General features: G+C 49.1%; 1 protein-coding gene across 14 annotated transcripts in view; it reads right to left on the bottom strand.

Annotated features, from left to right (window-relative positions):
• The window catches only part of MSI2 (musashi RNA binding protein 2), a 201,549-nt gene that overhangs the window by 47,638 nt on the left and 137,784 nt on the right, over positions 1-16,127 (bottom strand). For all 14 annotated transcript variants that reach the window (XR_014855768.1, XR_014855769.1, XM_085078593.1 and 11 more), the window contains exon 8: positions 1,476-1,558. Coding sequence is in view for 12 of the 14 variants with exons in the window: in XM_085078593.1 (XP_084934719.1) it covers positions 1,476-1,558 (83 nt within the window). In the remaining 2 variants the exon portion in view is untranslated. The remainder of the gene's footprint in view (positions 1-1,475; positions 1,559-16,127) is intronic.

A 16,127-nucleotide genomic window follows, 5' to 3' on the forward strand; every position in this document is an offset into this window, starting at 1 on the left:
AGCCTTTCACCTGGGAAGGAATAATCCAACAGCTCTCCCCCATTCCTCCCCTCCCAGGGGATGCCCAGAGCCAGGTGAGGCTTTTGCAGCCCATGGGATGAAGCACAAACGCTGTCCCTGCCTGGGGCACAGCTGCTGCTCCATCCAGCTCCCTCCCCAGGGCAATCCTGAGCCCTGCTCCAGAAAAAAGCCTGCTGTGGGGAATAACTAAACCTGTGGAGTGTTATCCTGCTGTGGATAGGAGAATCCTGGCAGGGAGCTCTTCCCTCCCACCTGCCAATCCTAAATTTACATCCCAAGCATTTCCGATTTGTCTGTCGTGTGGGGGTGACTGAGGTTTGTTCTGTTCTTCTGTTTTAAGGCAGATTAACAGCATTTAGTCACGACAGAAAGGCAATGAGCCTCCCCCACCCCACAGGCACTCGGTGAGGCACTGTGGGGACAGGCAGGAGACCCCAGGGCAGGAGGGGCTGGGGGACGACAGGGCAGGGCAGGGCAAAGTCCAACAGCATCCATCTGCAGTGGAGCAAGAGACTTCCCAGAGGACCAGGAGCACTGCCCCAACATCCCACCCCACATTTGGCCAAGGGGACCCTCACTTTTATTTCTGATGCATATTGCAGGGAGGAACAATATAAGGAATATTATTTCAGTGCCCTGGGAAAAATTAGCAAGTCAAATATTGAATCAGGCCTCCAGCATATGCCAAGGAGATTGCTTTGATCTTATCCACACTAAAAGCTCTATTATTGAATTTAAAGTCTGTGAACACATATCAGACCAATATACAATGCATATCTGAATACACATTTGAGAAGCAAAGAATGTTTTGACAAAGGGAAAAAGAATATTTTAGCTGAAAATATCAAAGTTACTGCAGCAATTGAAATACAAATGCCCCTTTTCATCTGGCTCAGGGCAACCCACAACCTGGGAACCTGCCTGTCATTGAGGAGGAACTTCACCCGGGTTTGGCTGCTGGGCTGGGCCTGGGTGGGAGGTGATTGTGGCTCCATGGCAGAGAGCCACAGCTCCCTGGGACACAGGGACAGCCACAGCAGAGCAGGAGCAGACCCAGAAGTGACCCAGAGCAGCATTCCTGGGAGCACATGGGGTGCAAGAGCCACCCCAGGGCACTGCCCTCCCCAAACTCCAGCTGGGAGCAGGGCAGGGTGAAAACAGCTCCTCCAGGGATGCTCCAGAAGCTCAACAGGTTGACTCACACCTTCCTCAAGCCCTTTGGCTTCACACACCAAACCTGCTCTGGGGCAGCTCCTGAGGCTGTGCCCATCAGGGACAGAGCTGGGGCTGATCAGTTGTCCCCAGGCTGAGCCTCCTGTCCCCAGCGCCCTCCAGCACCCACGGTGTGCCCAGCGTCCCCAGAGGGCTGTCCCAGCACCCTGGGCATGGCACACGTGTGTGACACAGGCTCAGAGCTCCCTGCCACCCACCCACCACCATGCAGCAACACTCACCATTTTATTATTGATTTCGTGGAAATGAATTTCACAGACTTTTTCCACCACGTCTTCGTTTTCAAAGGTTACGAAGCCGAATCCTATTTAATAAAGATACAAAAAGGGGAGGGGGAAGGAAAATATTAGTTAAGTGTAACAATTTCATTTCAATAAAGAATTATTTAGCCATTGGGACTTTGGAAAACTTCCATAACAACACGCATGTGTGACTACACCTGCTGCCTGTGGAGCTGTTCCTGAGCTTATTGCAGCCTAATGGAGGGAAGAAGCATTGTCTCAGGGAAAATTAATACGGTTCTGTTCCAGCTCTTCCATAGGATTTAATGGAGAATTAAAACCTCCTTATGGATTTTTTGATCCATCCTGCAGAATTTAATGGATAGTTACACCCCAGTTACATGATGGCTCAGAAACTACAATAAGGCTGTATTTTCTTTTACACCTTATAGGTTTTTAAGAGCAATCTCTACAAAACCCAATTATATTTCTATGGAACCATATTGATTTCATCTCTTGTTTAATTCCACGGGACTTCTCCATTAGAGCTGACTCATTACACGACCCAAAAACCATAAAAATCCGGGAAGACAGAAGATGATTCCTCATTTACCCCTGGCAAGGAGAAAAACCCCAATGCTTCCCAAACACAGGGCAGCACTGTGTGTTTCCATGCTCTCTGTGCTGCTGCTCGCCGGGTCAGCCCTGCTCCGGAGGTGGTTATTTGTCCCTTTCTTCCTGAATTACTTCCTCTAATACCTCATCAGGACATCCTGAGGCCTCCAGGAACCCATTACGTTTAAGGCCTCTGATCTAATCGTTCCTCTCTTCTCCACTGCTGCTTCAAAGAGCCCAGGATTGGGGCTGGTTTAGGCTGTTTGATGCCTGCTGCCTGCCTGTAGCTGTGCACTGAGTCTGCTCTGCTGGGGCTGCACTGAAGGATCTGCCAGCCCACCACAGCTACACAGTGTTCCCTGCTCCTTCCTCGACAAAAAACTCCATCTCATCTGCTGGAGAAGGTTTGATGAGTCAACATCGATGCCAATTATGCTAATGAAATCTTAAGAAGCTAATAACAGGATGAACTGCATCCCCCAAACTGCAGGACTCTACTCTGTTCCTGGACAGCTTGTTTGGGCATGCACAGTATGTGTGGCCATGGGGAATGTTCCCCTCCCACTTCAGACCCCCTTACTGGGGGAAACCCACCAGGAATGGTTTCTAGCCCTTCTCCAAGGTGTGACACATCACCCAACAGCACACCAGGCTCACACCACTGCTCTCCTTTGCACTTAGAGCAGGCAGCAGCTTGAATTCTTTTACATAACTCAAGTCTTTCATTCGCCTTCTAAATTACTCCATTTAAATCTACCTTAAACAGACCTGCAGTTAAACCTAAAATTTTTGTGGTTAACTGCCTGAATGTGGCATCCCAGGAATCCCAGAGCTGGGAGCAAAGCAGGGCCAGGACTGCCCAGTGCCATGAGATGGCCAGGCTGGGGCTACAAGTCATTAATTGTTTGAGCAACAGCAACATCTTCATCATTAGCAGCTCATTAGTGAGTGCTGCAGTTGAGGATTTCTCTTTTAACTTGAGTCAGGTCTTGGTGCCAGGATGGAGGGAAGAGGGAATTTAGGAGATTAGCCCTAATATGCTGAACACCACGAGGAAGCCACTGCAGTCATTACACGTCTGGACTCGGAAACTAATTTCCCATTCTCATCCCACTCCATATGGCTTAAGCACAGGTTTATAAAGAAATTATTTGTCTGATTAAATCAGATAGCCACCCAGCTTGCTGCATTCCATAACAATAAAATATCAATCTGTAGGTGTCAGCAGGCATTTGCAGGTTTCTGGAAGATCTGTGGCACTTGGTCAGACTGGCCTGGAGAAGAACACCAGAGGTGACCTCTGCGAATGAAATGAGCTTTATGGTTCCTTCCAACCCAAACCATTCTGTGAATCTTTTCTTGTTTCACTTGTTGGATATCAAATTCCAAGTTTTAATAACTGCACCCACACAAAGATCCCCCTGCACGCGTGTTCTGATTAGTTCCCACAATGAATACATGCTCATTTTTAAATTACCAAAACTCTCAGAAACCTTCCCGGACTAAATAGACAATTATTTCTTCTGAGAGGTACTAAGAGTCAACAAAAAAATGGTTCTCGGAAAGTGTGTGGAAAAGATTAACCCAAAACAAAGGCGGCTGTTGAAAACGGTGACAGAAATAGGATTCCGGTTGTCAAGGAGCACACGTTTTAAAATGAAATTATACTGCATCCTTCTGAATGAAGCTATTATTGGAAGCTAACAAGCTCTATTTAAGAGATAAGCATTTAACAGAGTCAAACGGTTGGGTTTTTTATTCAAATGAATAAAACTGAATATTCATTTGAATAATCTTTTCTGTAAAAGAAAAGACAAAGAAGAGGGAAAAAATAAAGTAAGAGGCAAACAGATGCCCCAAACGAGAGGCTCTGAGCCAAGCACCAGCACTAAAGGAAGCTGAGACATTTATCCATGACCTTCAGGTGAAAAACCCTCCTCTGCTATCTGCTGGGGAAAAGGAATTATTCCACTCCATTCATCTGCTGAAAAAGGAGTCAGACCACTCCATTCATCTGCTGGTTAATGAGCACCACAATGACGCCAGCCCGACACCTGACATCTGATGGGTCAGGACACATCCTCCAACACACCTTTGTGACACCAAAACAGGGAAATCAGGAAGAATTTCTCCATGGCAAGGGTGGTCAGGCCTTGGCAGGAGCTGCCCAGGGAGGTCTGGAGTCTCCATCCCTGGAGGTGTGCAAGGAAAGCCTGGATGTGGCACTCAGTGATCTGGGCTGGGGACAAGGTGGGCATTGGGCACAGGCTGGCCTCGATGATCTTGGAGGTCTTTTCCAACCTCAATAATTTTGTGAAAAGCCTCTTTTGATCCTGAGCCTTGCTCAGCCACAGAAGCTGCCCAGGCCTCTTGGGGAGGCAGCTCTGTGCAGCTCCACAGGGGCAGCTCAGCAAGGTCTGCCAGACTATTCCAGAAATAAGAGAAACATTGTTCAGAGAAAGTGACTGAAACCACAAAAAGATTAAAATACTGGAGAAGAATAGGCAGAAGCCATAAATACTATTAAGAAGCCAGACTGAAGATACCAAATGTCAGTGCTCCCGTGTTCTGTATTTTGGTTTTCTCCACATTTGAAACAACTATATTTCACACTTTTGTCATCACTTGAGAGTTTTTACGTCAACCTCGGTAAAATATAGCTGAGATGACGACACCACTGCCATGAAATCCATCTCCCTTCCCTGGCTGGCAGCACCATTCCCAGCCCCAGGTCTGGCTGTGCAGTGACCCATGTCACAGCTGTGGCTGCACACGCCGAGGACGTCACTGGCTGGCAGAGTTACACAAAAGCAGCTTAAAGGTCTCTCTCTCCAACCTGTGCTCGCCTTGCAACAAGGAAAACAAGGGATTGCATCCCACAGCACAGAGGTTAAAGCCAGGCTAAGGCTGGGGTTAGCCCTGGAGGGCTCTGATGGGCAGACCAGGACCTGAGCAAACTGCCTGTGCCTGAGCCAAAGCACCTCCAGCAGGCAGGCACAGCTCTGAGGGGCTCTCCAGCCACCAAAAAGATGCTCTGGTGGGTGAAGACACTGCAGCTGGAGCTGGAGGAGCCTGTTTGAAGTCACCTGATGATGTGGAGCAAGGTGCTCCATCTCATCTGCTGTGCTGCCTCTGCCCGAGCTGTGCCCACACTGCTGGGGAGGCTGTGGGGTCTCTGCACTGGGATGGCCTCATCCTGCACTTACAGCAACCAGAGCTCCTGAAAACATTCTGGGAACCAGGGGATCACCAAAGCTCCTTTGTCCTGCACCACAATCCCAAAGAACAAGCGCAGGGGACGAGAGCAGGGAGAGCACAAAGGAGATTTTCACACCAACAGGGCTCTGCCTAAACCTCACTCCTGCTGCTCAGCAAGTGTTATATCCACCCCAGTGTCACTTGTTAGTGCAGGATCAGTCCCCCCTCACCCCAGTGTGCCCCACAGAGCCTGCTCCTCCTCCCCTCTGGGACAGGACGGGCAGGGCTGGGGGTCCCTGGGCTCCCTGATCCCTGGCGTGGGAGCTGCCCGAGGAGTGGCTGTGCTGACAGCTGGGAACATCCAGCCTGACACCCACGGCAGCTCCCAGCATGGGAACGAGGAAATATTAGTTCAGGCTGTGCTCCCCCTTTGTGTCACGGCTGCAGACCTGAGCCGCTCGCTGGCGTCTGCTCTGCTCCTCAGATCTGAGTTACTTAAGCTCTCAAACAGAGAAAGGTCCAGTCCTGCTGTGGTATTATTTATGCACCTGCTTTCTTGTTTATACCCATAGTTTTGGCAGCTGGTCTTGTGAAAGGTAATAAAATGCCTTTCAAAAGTAAAAAAAAAAAAAATTAAAAATGAAGAAATGTGACCAGACAAGCCAGGCATAATAACATTAAAGCCCGTGTCAATTAATTTTTCCTCTTCTTGATAAACGAGCCCCATTCCATCCATTAATAATGAGGGAAGAAACAAGAAAAGTTGACACTAGTTTAATTTATTTTCTCAACTTGCCTGGTCATATTTCTCCCTGTTGCAAAGCTTTCCGGTGCTGCTGGGAATTGCAAGTGGCTCCCACACAGTCGATGCATAGATTGGTGTGAATCAATACCATTCTACTTTATTCACACATCCCTTGTAATCAGAGAGGAAAAAGTTCCTTAGTAAGCTCCCAGCCTGCCAAGCTGCCGTATAAAAATAAAAATAATAATAATGATGATAAACTTGCAGGAGGGGTGGAGAGGGGGATGTGAAACCAAGTCCTGTGATCACTGTCACCAAATCCTGTCTTTGTAGATGAACAGAACACACAGAGCAGAGGGGACAGGACATTTTAATTACCCACACAGTGAGCCATGGATGTTTCTAACTTCTGTCTGCAAAGGTACTGCAAGTCTTTATCCCCAGAGTCTGGCAATGGGGAGCTGGGGGTTTAATCCTGTCTCAGGGAAAAGCCATTCACTCCTCAGCCCCAGAACCTGACAGCCACGACTTGAAAACTCAGCCCTGACTTTGCCACCTCCTTATGCTGTGTCTTTGGAAAAGTCAAATATTCCCTGTGATCTGCATCCCCATGTTTCTTCCCCCTCACTTCCTTGTCCCTTCCTCTGAGTTTTCATACTGCAACTCAGCTTGTTAGAGCCAGAAACTGTCTAGGACAAGAGCTGACAAAAGCTGTTATTTCCTATTATTCCAATTTCCTGTGCTGCAAACACACATAAGGTTTTGGTTTCCAGAGGAGCAACTCTGCACTTTCAGGGAAAACAGCCATAGCCTGAGACACACATGTCAGATTTTACCTCTTTATCTCCAAGGAGAGGTTTGCTGGGAAGGGTGGTGACCACACCTGAAGGAACCACCTGAAGGAACAACCTGAAGGAACCACCTGCTCCAAGGTGAACAGGATCTCATCCCATCCTCATGTTAACCAGACCAGGAGAAGGAGGGGGAAGGAGGAGGTTAAAACCTGTGGTTGAGGGTGGAAAACATCCTCATTTAACTGTAGCATGTGCTCTCCAGCCCTGCTGCTGTGGCTGACACCCACCAAGACATGATCTGCCTGCACATCCACAGGGTGTTCATGTACACCTTGGGTATGAACAGCCAGGTTCTCCTGGCAGCTATTAAAGTGTCAGTATAATCTCCAACACAGGAGAGGAAATTCTCAAAATCAAATCAGCAGCCAGGTGCCCAAGCCCAGCCCTGCTCTGTTTCCATCCCAGCACAGCAGTCAGCACTCAGCTGGACAAAGGGCACTAGCAAGATCCTCCTCTGCTTTTCCTCTGCAAAGCTGCAAGGCTCAGGCTCCTTGCTCCGTGGCATTTCCAAAGCGATAATTGCTCAGAAACAGGGAAAGGCACCTAGGGGTGCACAAGGCAGCTATCCTTCCAAAAGGGGCCAAAATCCACCCAAACCAGCTCTGCAGAGGGATTTTCCTGAAGGGACAAGGAAGAGGACATGGATTTGTCCCCTCTCAAACATTCTGGCCAAAGGTTTCCAGGTTCAGAGACAGTCAGGGTGGGATGGTGTCCCAGCCAAGCCCTCACATGGCAGGAGCACCCAGGGACCCCAGGAGCCCTGCATGTGTCACAGACCAAGCTCCTGTCTGAACTCCTGCTAATCACCTGAACTCCTGGTAATACATTTTTCATAACAACAAATCTTCATTAAAATTTTATTTTATTAACGTTCTGAAATCAAACCAAAGCGCTGAGTACATAATGACTGAGACGCACACTACGCGGAGCTTACTAAATGCCACTTTTATCATATTGTTAATTAACAGAAACGATTAATGAGTTCGCAGATCATTTAGAAGCATTAGCGGTGACCTAAGAAAAATTGCAGGTACGTGTGACACATCTGCAGTTTTTCATCGGAATTTTCTACACAGGAGGCCCCAAAGTTTGTTCCTAACTCAGCTTCCCTCTGTTGGGGACATTCGTGTCTCAATGGGGACAGATTTGTCAGCAGCTTGGGAATTAAAGCAGCAGGCTGGAATGTGAGATACTGCAGGAGAAAATTATTTCCCCTGTTTTCTTTTTCCTCAGTATTTAGGAGCAGCCCCATCCTGCTCCCTGTCACTCAGGCACAGACTGCCCAGCTCTGTAAGGAGTCAGTGCTACAGAAATGCTGGGAATGCTGCTGGGTGGGAGAAGCATGGCAGACTCTAACAGGTTTCTTCTTGCCATCACAGAAAAAAACTCCAAATATTTGTAAAATCCAATTAATCCATCTACAACCAGAATGGTAATCTCATACTTCTGTCTATTCATTAGTGAGACCTACAGATTTTGGCAGCCAGGCAGGGACAAAGGCCACCACCCTGGATGTCAGTCAGCCCAGTCAGGCTCCCATCAAAAAATCAAGCTCCTGATGCTGCACTGCCTCAGCCACTGAGTGCCACGTCCTGCCATCTTTATCTGTTTGCCCACAGGCGTCAGATACTCTCTGCCTGTCAATTCTTCCACAGTTTATTACCAAATTTCTAAAATATTACATTTTTTATTATATCCAAATTCACTTTATTGCATTTGACAATACAGATAATCACATACCATATGCTCTAATTTTTCGAACCCAATGCATGTTGACAGCAGTTTTTATTCATGATGCATAATTCCATCCAGGGCTGACAAAGGCAGCACAGAACCCAGCCTGGTGTCAGGGTTTGGAGGGGGGGGAATCAATTTTTCCATTTCCTTTTCTTCCTTTTAACAACAGATTTACAAAACTGGGAGGGAAGATGCTTTGCTTTTGGGAGAAATAGGAAATTGGCTGGAAAGATGGGCTTATCAAAGAGATGTCTTCAAAATATTAATAACGCGTGGGGGTTGGTTGTTTTGATTATTTGTATGGGAAACTTGCTGCTAATGGGGTGAGGGAAGCACAAGGGCTCACCAGGAGTGAGCAGAGGCTGGGGCAGTGTGGGAGCACCAGGCTGGACTCCATCCTGCCCATCCTCCTGCCTGGCTGTGGTCACTCAGTGCTGACACCACGTCCTCTTCCCCAGGGCGGGAAGGACATCCACCTTGGGTGTGCTGGGGTGGCTGGGGAGGTTCCCTCAGGAAAACCCCAGCAATCCCATATCCCAACCCCCTTATCCAGGCAATAGATCCAACAAATTGAGAGATGGCCACGCTGTGAAAACCAAACAGGATGCTACGTCTAAATTAAGCTGTAATGACCCACTCTGAGCTCTTTATTAGCCAGGTAATGATCATTTAAGAGGAGGTTACTATCTTGAGCCAAGGGCACCTAATACCATTACTGAACTTGTTAAAACCTGCCAAGCAAGTCATTATTTCCAACACTATTTCCTTTTCTCTTAACGCAGCTTTCTGCCTCTCCCCTGGTGCTGCTTGGCCATAAATCCTGGGATCACAGAGGCTTGGCCACCCTTCCCCAGGAGGCTGAATTTAGCTCCCACTTGCCACAAGCAGGCTGGACACAAGAAAAATGCTGCACAAAAATCAAGCACCGAGAAACTCTCACTGCATGAACTTTAAGGCCCCTTCTGTCCCAAACCATTCTGTGATTCTATGGTAACAAGACACTGAGATGTTCTCCTATTTGTCCCAGGAAAACAACACTCAATCCCCCCCATCCCTCACCAACCTACAGTCTTGCAAAGGTTCATATAAAGAAGAGGGAAAAAAAAAAAAAAAAAAGAGGGGAAGGAAAAAAAAAGCCCAAAGCACACAGGCAGCTGGCTCTACAACTTCATGAAAAACTCCACTGGGTGTTGGCACATCTGATGTGCTCACTGAGCCATTGCCACTGCCGAGGCACTGAGCATCCATGCCCAGGGAGGATCCAGCACCACATCCCAGCCACCCTGCTTGGGCAGGAGCAGAGCTGGCTGCCTCTCACAGCATCCCAGCGTGGACAATATTATGAATGACACCAGCAAGCTGCCAGCTCAGGAACTCATTACTGTCAAGGTAGAGCGTGGCTGGCTGCCAGGCCCCCAGCCCTCCCGCTCGCTATGCCAGAACATCCACACACAATTTAATTGCATTATAATTTCAAAAGTGCTTTTCAAACTGGAAAAAGGCATTCACTGATTAACCAGCGAAGAGCAAAATTGTTTATGAAATTGAATACAAAAAGCTACAGAAATGTAATTGGGTTGTTCTAGCACCTAATTTTCAAGCCATTTTCCCACTTATTTAATCACGAGATACAAAAGGAACTAGTGAATTGACTTCATACTAATTAGATTACTCCCTGCGATACTCCAAGCCTATATTCCAACTGGTTGATAGTGCTGCTTTAAACAGAACAAAAAATGGAGCAACAGCTTGTCTGGGGCCATAACGCATTTGTTTCCCATCAACCCTCTTCTACTGGAGAGCCATAAAACCCAGGCCAACTTCCCCCTAACCTGCCATTCCCAGTCACCCAGAAAGCACTAACTTTCCCAAAAAAGGAATGACAATCCTTTGCCAAATGATCCTGGCTGCTTCCAGGAGCTTGGGACTCCCCATCACAGTGATCACCAGCAGCCACCCAGGTGGGGATTCCCTCTGGAGCAGTGAGTGCCAGCCTGTTAACATGTCACACCTGACACAGGAACTGGCTGTCCCCAGCGATGGACACTCAGGTTGCCCAGGCAGGGAAGAGCTCTGGTTCCCACTGGAGAGTACAGGAAAACCCTCACAGGCAGAGCTGAGCTCTGGTCTGCCCAGGGAGCTAAAATCACCATAGAATTACTGCCAACATCACCAGGGCTGTTCTGAACACGCAGTGCAAGGTCATCTCTTGATAGAAAATATTCATCCCTTTGCCAGCAGCAAACCAGGGGAGCTGCAGACACCTTATTTCATTCTAAATCAAGTCACTAAATTAACAGAAATTTTATCAAGTCTCTGGTTTCCTGAAGAACAGCATTTGAAGATCCAGCTACGCCTGTTCCTTCGCAGCATACCCTGGCAGAAGTTTTTAAAAGCTGCCCAAGATCCACTTTGCACCTGATACAATCTGCTCACAGCTTTTCCACTAATTTTAAATGTTATTAGGTGCAACATAATTGATTATATAATCAAATGTGGAATGTACATTATCAAGATATTGTAGCACTTCACAGGCCATTTAATCAGCATATCTGGGACTGTGCCAAAATGAATTAGCCTGCATTAAATTTCAAGTACATATTATTGGTTGTATTTGTCTCCATGTTTAAGCAGGCACTTGCTCTTACAAAAGAAATCTGAAATCCTTCAATTATAGAAATAGGTTATTAAAAAAGTGCAAGATTCTTTCCCAGAGTTGTCTCTTCTGCAACCAAAAGCCTAGAGCTGTCTTTTCTGTGACAAGGAGAGGGGACAGAGTGTGTCCACCTGTGCTGGGGCATTTGTGGGTGCCCTGTGGGGAGGCCAGGAGGGGCAGACCCCCAGCTTGACCCATCCAGGCCCATTTGTACCACATCTCAGCAATTGTCCAGTTTCAGGCTCTGAGAAAAAAGCTGTCACCAAAAGGCAGGGTGAGTCAGTGTCCTCTGGCTGGTGACAGTGCCACAGTTCACCCCTGCCCTGGTGAGACAGTGCTTCCAGAACCTCCTGTCCCTGGAGCCAACCACTCTCTCCAAACTAAAAAGGGATTTTAAGGAAATCAGGGATTTCTGCTTGATTTCAGCAAGTGCAAGAGAAGCACAAGGCAGCTCTGTGCTGGAGGAACGAGGCCAAAACCTGCCAGTGCTGCTGCTCCTCCCCAAGCACCTGCCAAGCCCAGAACCTCCCCCTTGTTTGTGCTGCCGAAATTCAACTCCCCCACTGTGGATTCCAGGGTGCAGCAGCTGCCAGAGGTGCCCCCAGAGAAATGATGTGAATCCAGAACTGCCTTTGCAGGGGGAAATGTTTCCAGCAGCTGGAATGCTGTGCTCAAGGTGACTCCTGCCTACCTGGATGCTGCAGCAGGCAGACAGCTCAGGGCTGGGGGGGACAGAGGCAGTGAGACAGTGAACACCCCAAACACACACTGCCCCAGGCTCCCTGGCTGCCAGCAGAGCTCACAGAGCCCTCCCTGCAAACTGCAGAGCAGGGAAGGCACGGTGAAGGGCACTTTGCTGGGAGTGTGAAGGGGTTGTTCTCTCGTTCACACAGAGCACCAGCCAAGGTGAATGGGCAGGTGACAGGCCATGCTCTACCACAGGCTCCCAAGGTGGCTCTGGTGACACTGCTGGCAGCTGTCACTGCAGCCCCCAGGCAGAGCAGCCAGTGTGGGGCTCAATCCAGCAGAGACACCTCCTCCCCAGTGGTGCAGCACTGGGAGGAACGGGACAGCCAGTGTGACACTGGTGCAGCCCCAGCATTGTCACCTGGAACACCATGGGAGCCACCAACACAGAGCTCAGCTGAACAGGGACAGGTAGGGCATGTTCTACAGAGGGCAGAAAGCCCCCCATCTTCATTACTGTTCCTCCTCACTGTGCTTTAGCTGCTGGATTTGCACCTCACCCAGGTGAAAAGCTGCTGCATCAAAACCCAGCGCCATGCTTTCCTGCAGCTCTGCAGCCTGCATGGATCTCACCCTCCTGGGCTGCATTCCAAGGCACTGCTGGCCCTGGCTGGGAAGGAGAGCACAGACTCTCCACTGCCCTGCTGACTCCATATATCACAATGCAAAGGAATAACAAACCAGGCACCAAACAACAAAAAACTATTCAAGGAATTGAAATAATTGACTAGGGTCAAGGGAAATACCAGCAAAAATGAGCAGCTTAGCCTCAGGTTAAGCTAATCCCTTTGAGCTGTGCAGTATGACCCCTCCAGGCTAAAACTTCAGGCAGCACACAACATTCCTGGACATTATTAATATCCTTGGCCAGGACTCCATCCCTGCTGCTCACGCACCGTATCAGTATTTGCCTAAGCAAACAACACAGACTGCTGAGAGAGAGAGAGCCTGGCCAGGACAGATGCTTTGAATGCATGCACCACTTGTTCCTCTGGATACACATGTTAAGAGCAAAGTATTTGCTCAGCTATTCCTGGAAACCAGCTCCCACCACCAGCGAAGGGTGAGATACAGCATCAAACACCCCTGCAAATGCTGACCCAGCTTCCCCCTGAGCATGGGCTGAGAGCAAGGAAAGGTTCAAACTGCTCGGGTGTGTGCTCACAGCAAAGTTCTGATGGAAGTAGAGGAGGTGGGGGAAAATTTTTAATGTAAGCCTCATGTCTGATTTTTGTCCAGGACTACAGGTGAAGTGAGGTAACACAGAATGATAGAATGGGGTGGAAGGGACCTTAAAACTCATCCCATTCCATCCTCCTGCCATGGGCAGGAACACTTTCCACTAGGCCAGGGTGCTCAGACCCCAATCCACTGTCACAAAGCTGTCACAGTGTCTCCACTAACACCAGAGATGCTCCTGGCCTCAGCATCCATCCCAAGCTCCACACTCCTCCCCTGAAACAGGGCAAACAGCTTTGCTTCCACAGTAATAGCTCCAGATAGTCAGCAGCCATCAGATTTTACATATATCCAGAGGCGAAGGCTGACAGTGGCCGTTAAAATGCATAAATCAAATTTTTAATACGGCATCATTTTTATTTTACACGGCAGACACACTTATCCCAACACCTGTTCACAGGGAAAACCCAGCATGGAGACATTCTGGGAAGCTCAGCTCGCACACTGGAGCAGCTCCATCTCTGTTCTGTCCCTCCCTGTCCCCTCGCAGGAGCTGCAGTGGCTGTGTGAGCAACAACCACACACATCCAGCCCTCCCCATCACCCTCCCTGACCCAACATGAGCCCAGTGCCTGCAGCTCTGCCCAGCCCTCCCTTAAACTGTGGATGTTTCTGCTTCTCCAGCTGCCTGTCTCGCCAGAAGAGCACAGGCAGGGCAGGAGCACAGAGCCTCAGCCCTGCCGGAGCAGAGGAGATAATCCGTTTATGGAGTCGTTTGTTGATATTACCAATCTCCCGTTGAAGTGACCAGAGTAAACCCAGCAGATCTTAATCATTTTTTCCACTGTTGGAAGCCAGCAATAAAAAAAAAAAAAAAAAAGCCATGAGTGTATTTTGGGAGCACGGTTGGAGAAATCCCATTGTTCTTTGCTGCATCAATAAAAGCAGTTTTGCTGTTTGATAGTATAAAGTGTTCAAGAACCAGATGCAACAAAGGAGCAGAATCACCCTGGGAAAGGAAACTTTTAATAGGGACCACAGAGAGCAGAGCAGCTCTGTAAAAAGATCTGCTGGGAAAGGAGAAGCAAAACAAGGCTCAGACAAGCACAAAACCCAGAGCCCTTTGCTAATAATGACATCTAAATTTTAAAGCATCACATCTAAAATATGCTTCCCAATGCTCCTCAGGTACAGCAGGTGTGTCCCTTCGTCTGCAGCCAGTTTTCAAAACCATGCACAGATGGATGAGGTAAAAAGAGAGGGACTTTCTCTGCTGAGCTATCCAAAATCCATCATTTGTCACCACTGAGTGCCTTACCACTGCCTTCGGACTTCCTGTGACAGCTACAGCCAAGTCATCCCCTGCTGCAAATGGATCCCTTGGAATTTTCTCCCCTCCATCTACCCCTATCCCACCCAAGCACAAGCACCTCCCCAGATCTGCCCAGCCCCAGGATGCCAGGGAATCACCTGCTGGAGGATGGGATGAACAAACACCTACAGACCGATGGGTTCCTGCCAAAGCTCCCCAGAAGCCCAGCCACGCTGCTGTCATCTGCCACCTTCAGAGGTGACCTTCTCCAGTGCCTCCTTCCCTTCCAATCCATCCCAGCCTGATTCCCAGCTGCACAAGCCTGGCAAAGCTTTATTAAAGCTTCCCTCTCCTCCCTGTGTTTTGGTGACATTGTTTTATGGATTTCCCCCTGCGCTCAACCTTTCCTCAAACCATTGGGGAAAACGCCGAAATCTTTATCCTTAAAAACAAAAGCGCCAGGAGCAGCAGTCAGAGGCAGAGGAAAGGGGGAACTAATTACACACCTGGAGCATTCCCTGGGGTGTTCTCACAGTGCCCAGGCCCCTGGTTCCATCCCTGTCTCATCCCCAGCTGCCAGCAAACCCACAGCACTGAAAAGCAGCCAAAACCCACGGATCCAGCACGGGCCAGCTCCTGACCTGAGCATGGGCTGGAACCAGGAACATGTGGGGCAGGCTGGGGGGGAGGCATTCCATGAGAATCCCCTTTGCTTCCCAGCTTTCAAAGCAGACAAAGCGCTCTCCGTGGAGGAGCAGCGCTCGTGCGATGACCTTTTCCCGTGGTCCCTGCAGGCTCTGGAGAACAAAGCTGTGGCAGTCTCACCGTGGCCCTGGGCAGCGAAACGCGGCTCTTCCATCGCTGCAGCAAAGTTCAGCAGTCAGCTCAGGGTTTCGGGGGCTTCTGGCATTATTTTGCTGGGATAGTCAGCAGTGCTGCTGACTAGAAAGGCTCTGGAGCTCAGCCTGGTGCCCCAGCCCAGCCTCACACGCTGCTTCCAGCGCTCAGCCCAGCGTGGCTGCGGCACTCCGAGCTTTTAAGTGCCACTCTCAGACTTCTTGGCTGGTTCAAATCCTATTTTGTAAAGGGTAAAGCAACCTACAGGGATCTGTGCACTCCCAGGGAGTAGGAACTGCTCGTGATGCAGCCTGAGCACAGAGAAATACCTTGGCCAGGCTTCCTGCAGACAATTCCCATCAGCAGATTTACACTTGCTCAGGGATTTACTGGGTCAGAGCAGGGCACTGCCAGGACAAGGCCCCTTTGCACCAAGTCTTGTTTCTGGCTCCTGGGCTGCAGCTGCCACCAAACTCAGCCCCATCTCCAAACTCTCCTCCACGAATCTAGTTGTATTTAACTACAGAGAGGGCAAAGGAAACTTCTGGGGCACAGCATATACGAAAGCTGCCTGTCTTGCCAAGAAACTAAGGCCTGGACATTCCCAGAAGGTTATCCAGTGGCACAGGAGAGCTAGGGAGCCCCAGAGGAGCCAGTCTGGTCCATGGTGGGGGGCAAGAGTCAAAAGACCAGAGGATGAAGCTGCCAGACTCCCACACCTCATCCACAACCTTTGGCAAATTCCTGCTTGGCAAGACCTTCATTTCCCGAC

This window comes from Lichenostomus cassidix, chromosome 19 (assembly GCF_008360975.1).
Source record: "Lichenostomus cassidix isolate B80296 chromosome 19, HeHo_3.0, whole genome shotgun sequence".
In the NCBI taxonomy this organism is placed as follows: Eukaryota; Metazoa; Chordata; class Aves; order Passeriformes; family Meliphagidae; genus Lichenostomus; species Lichenostomus cassidix.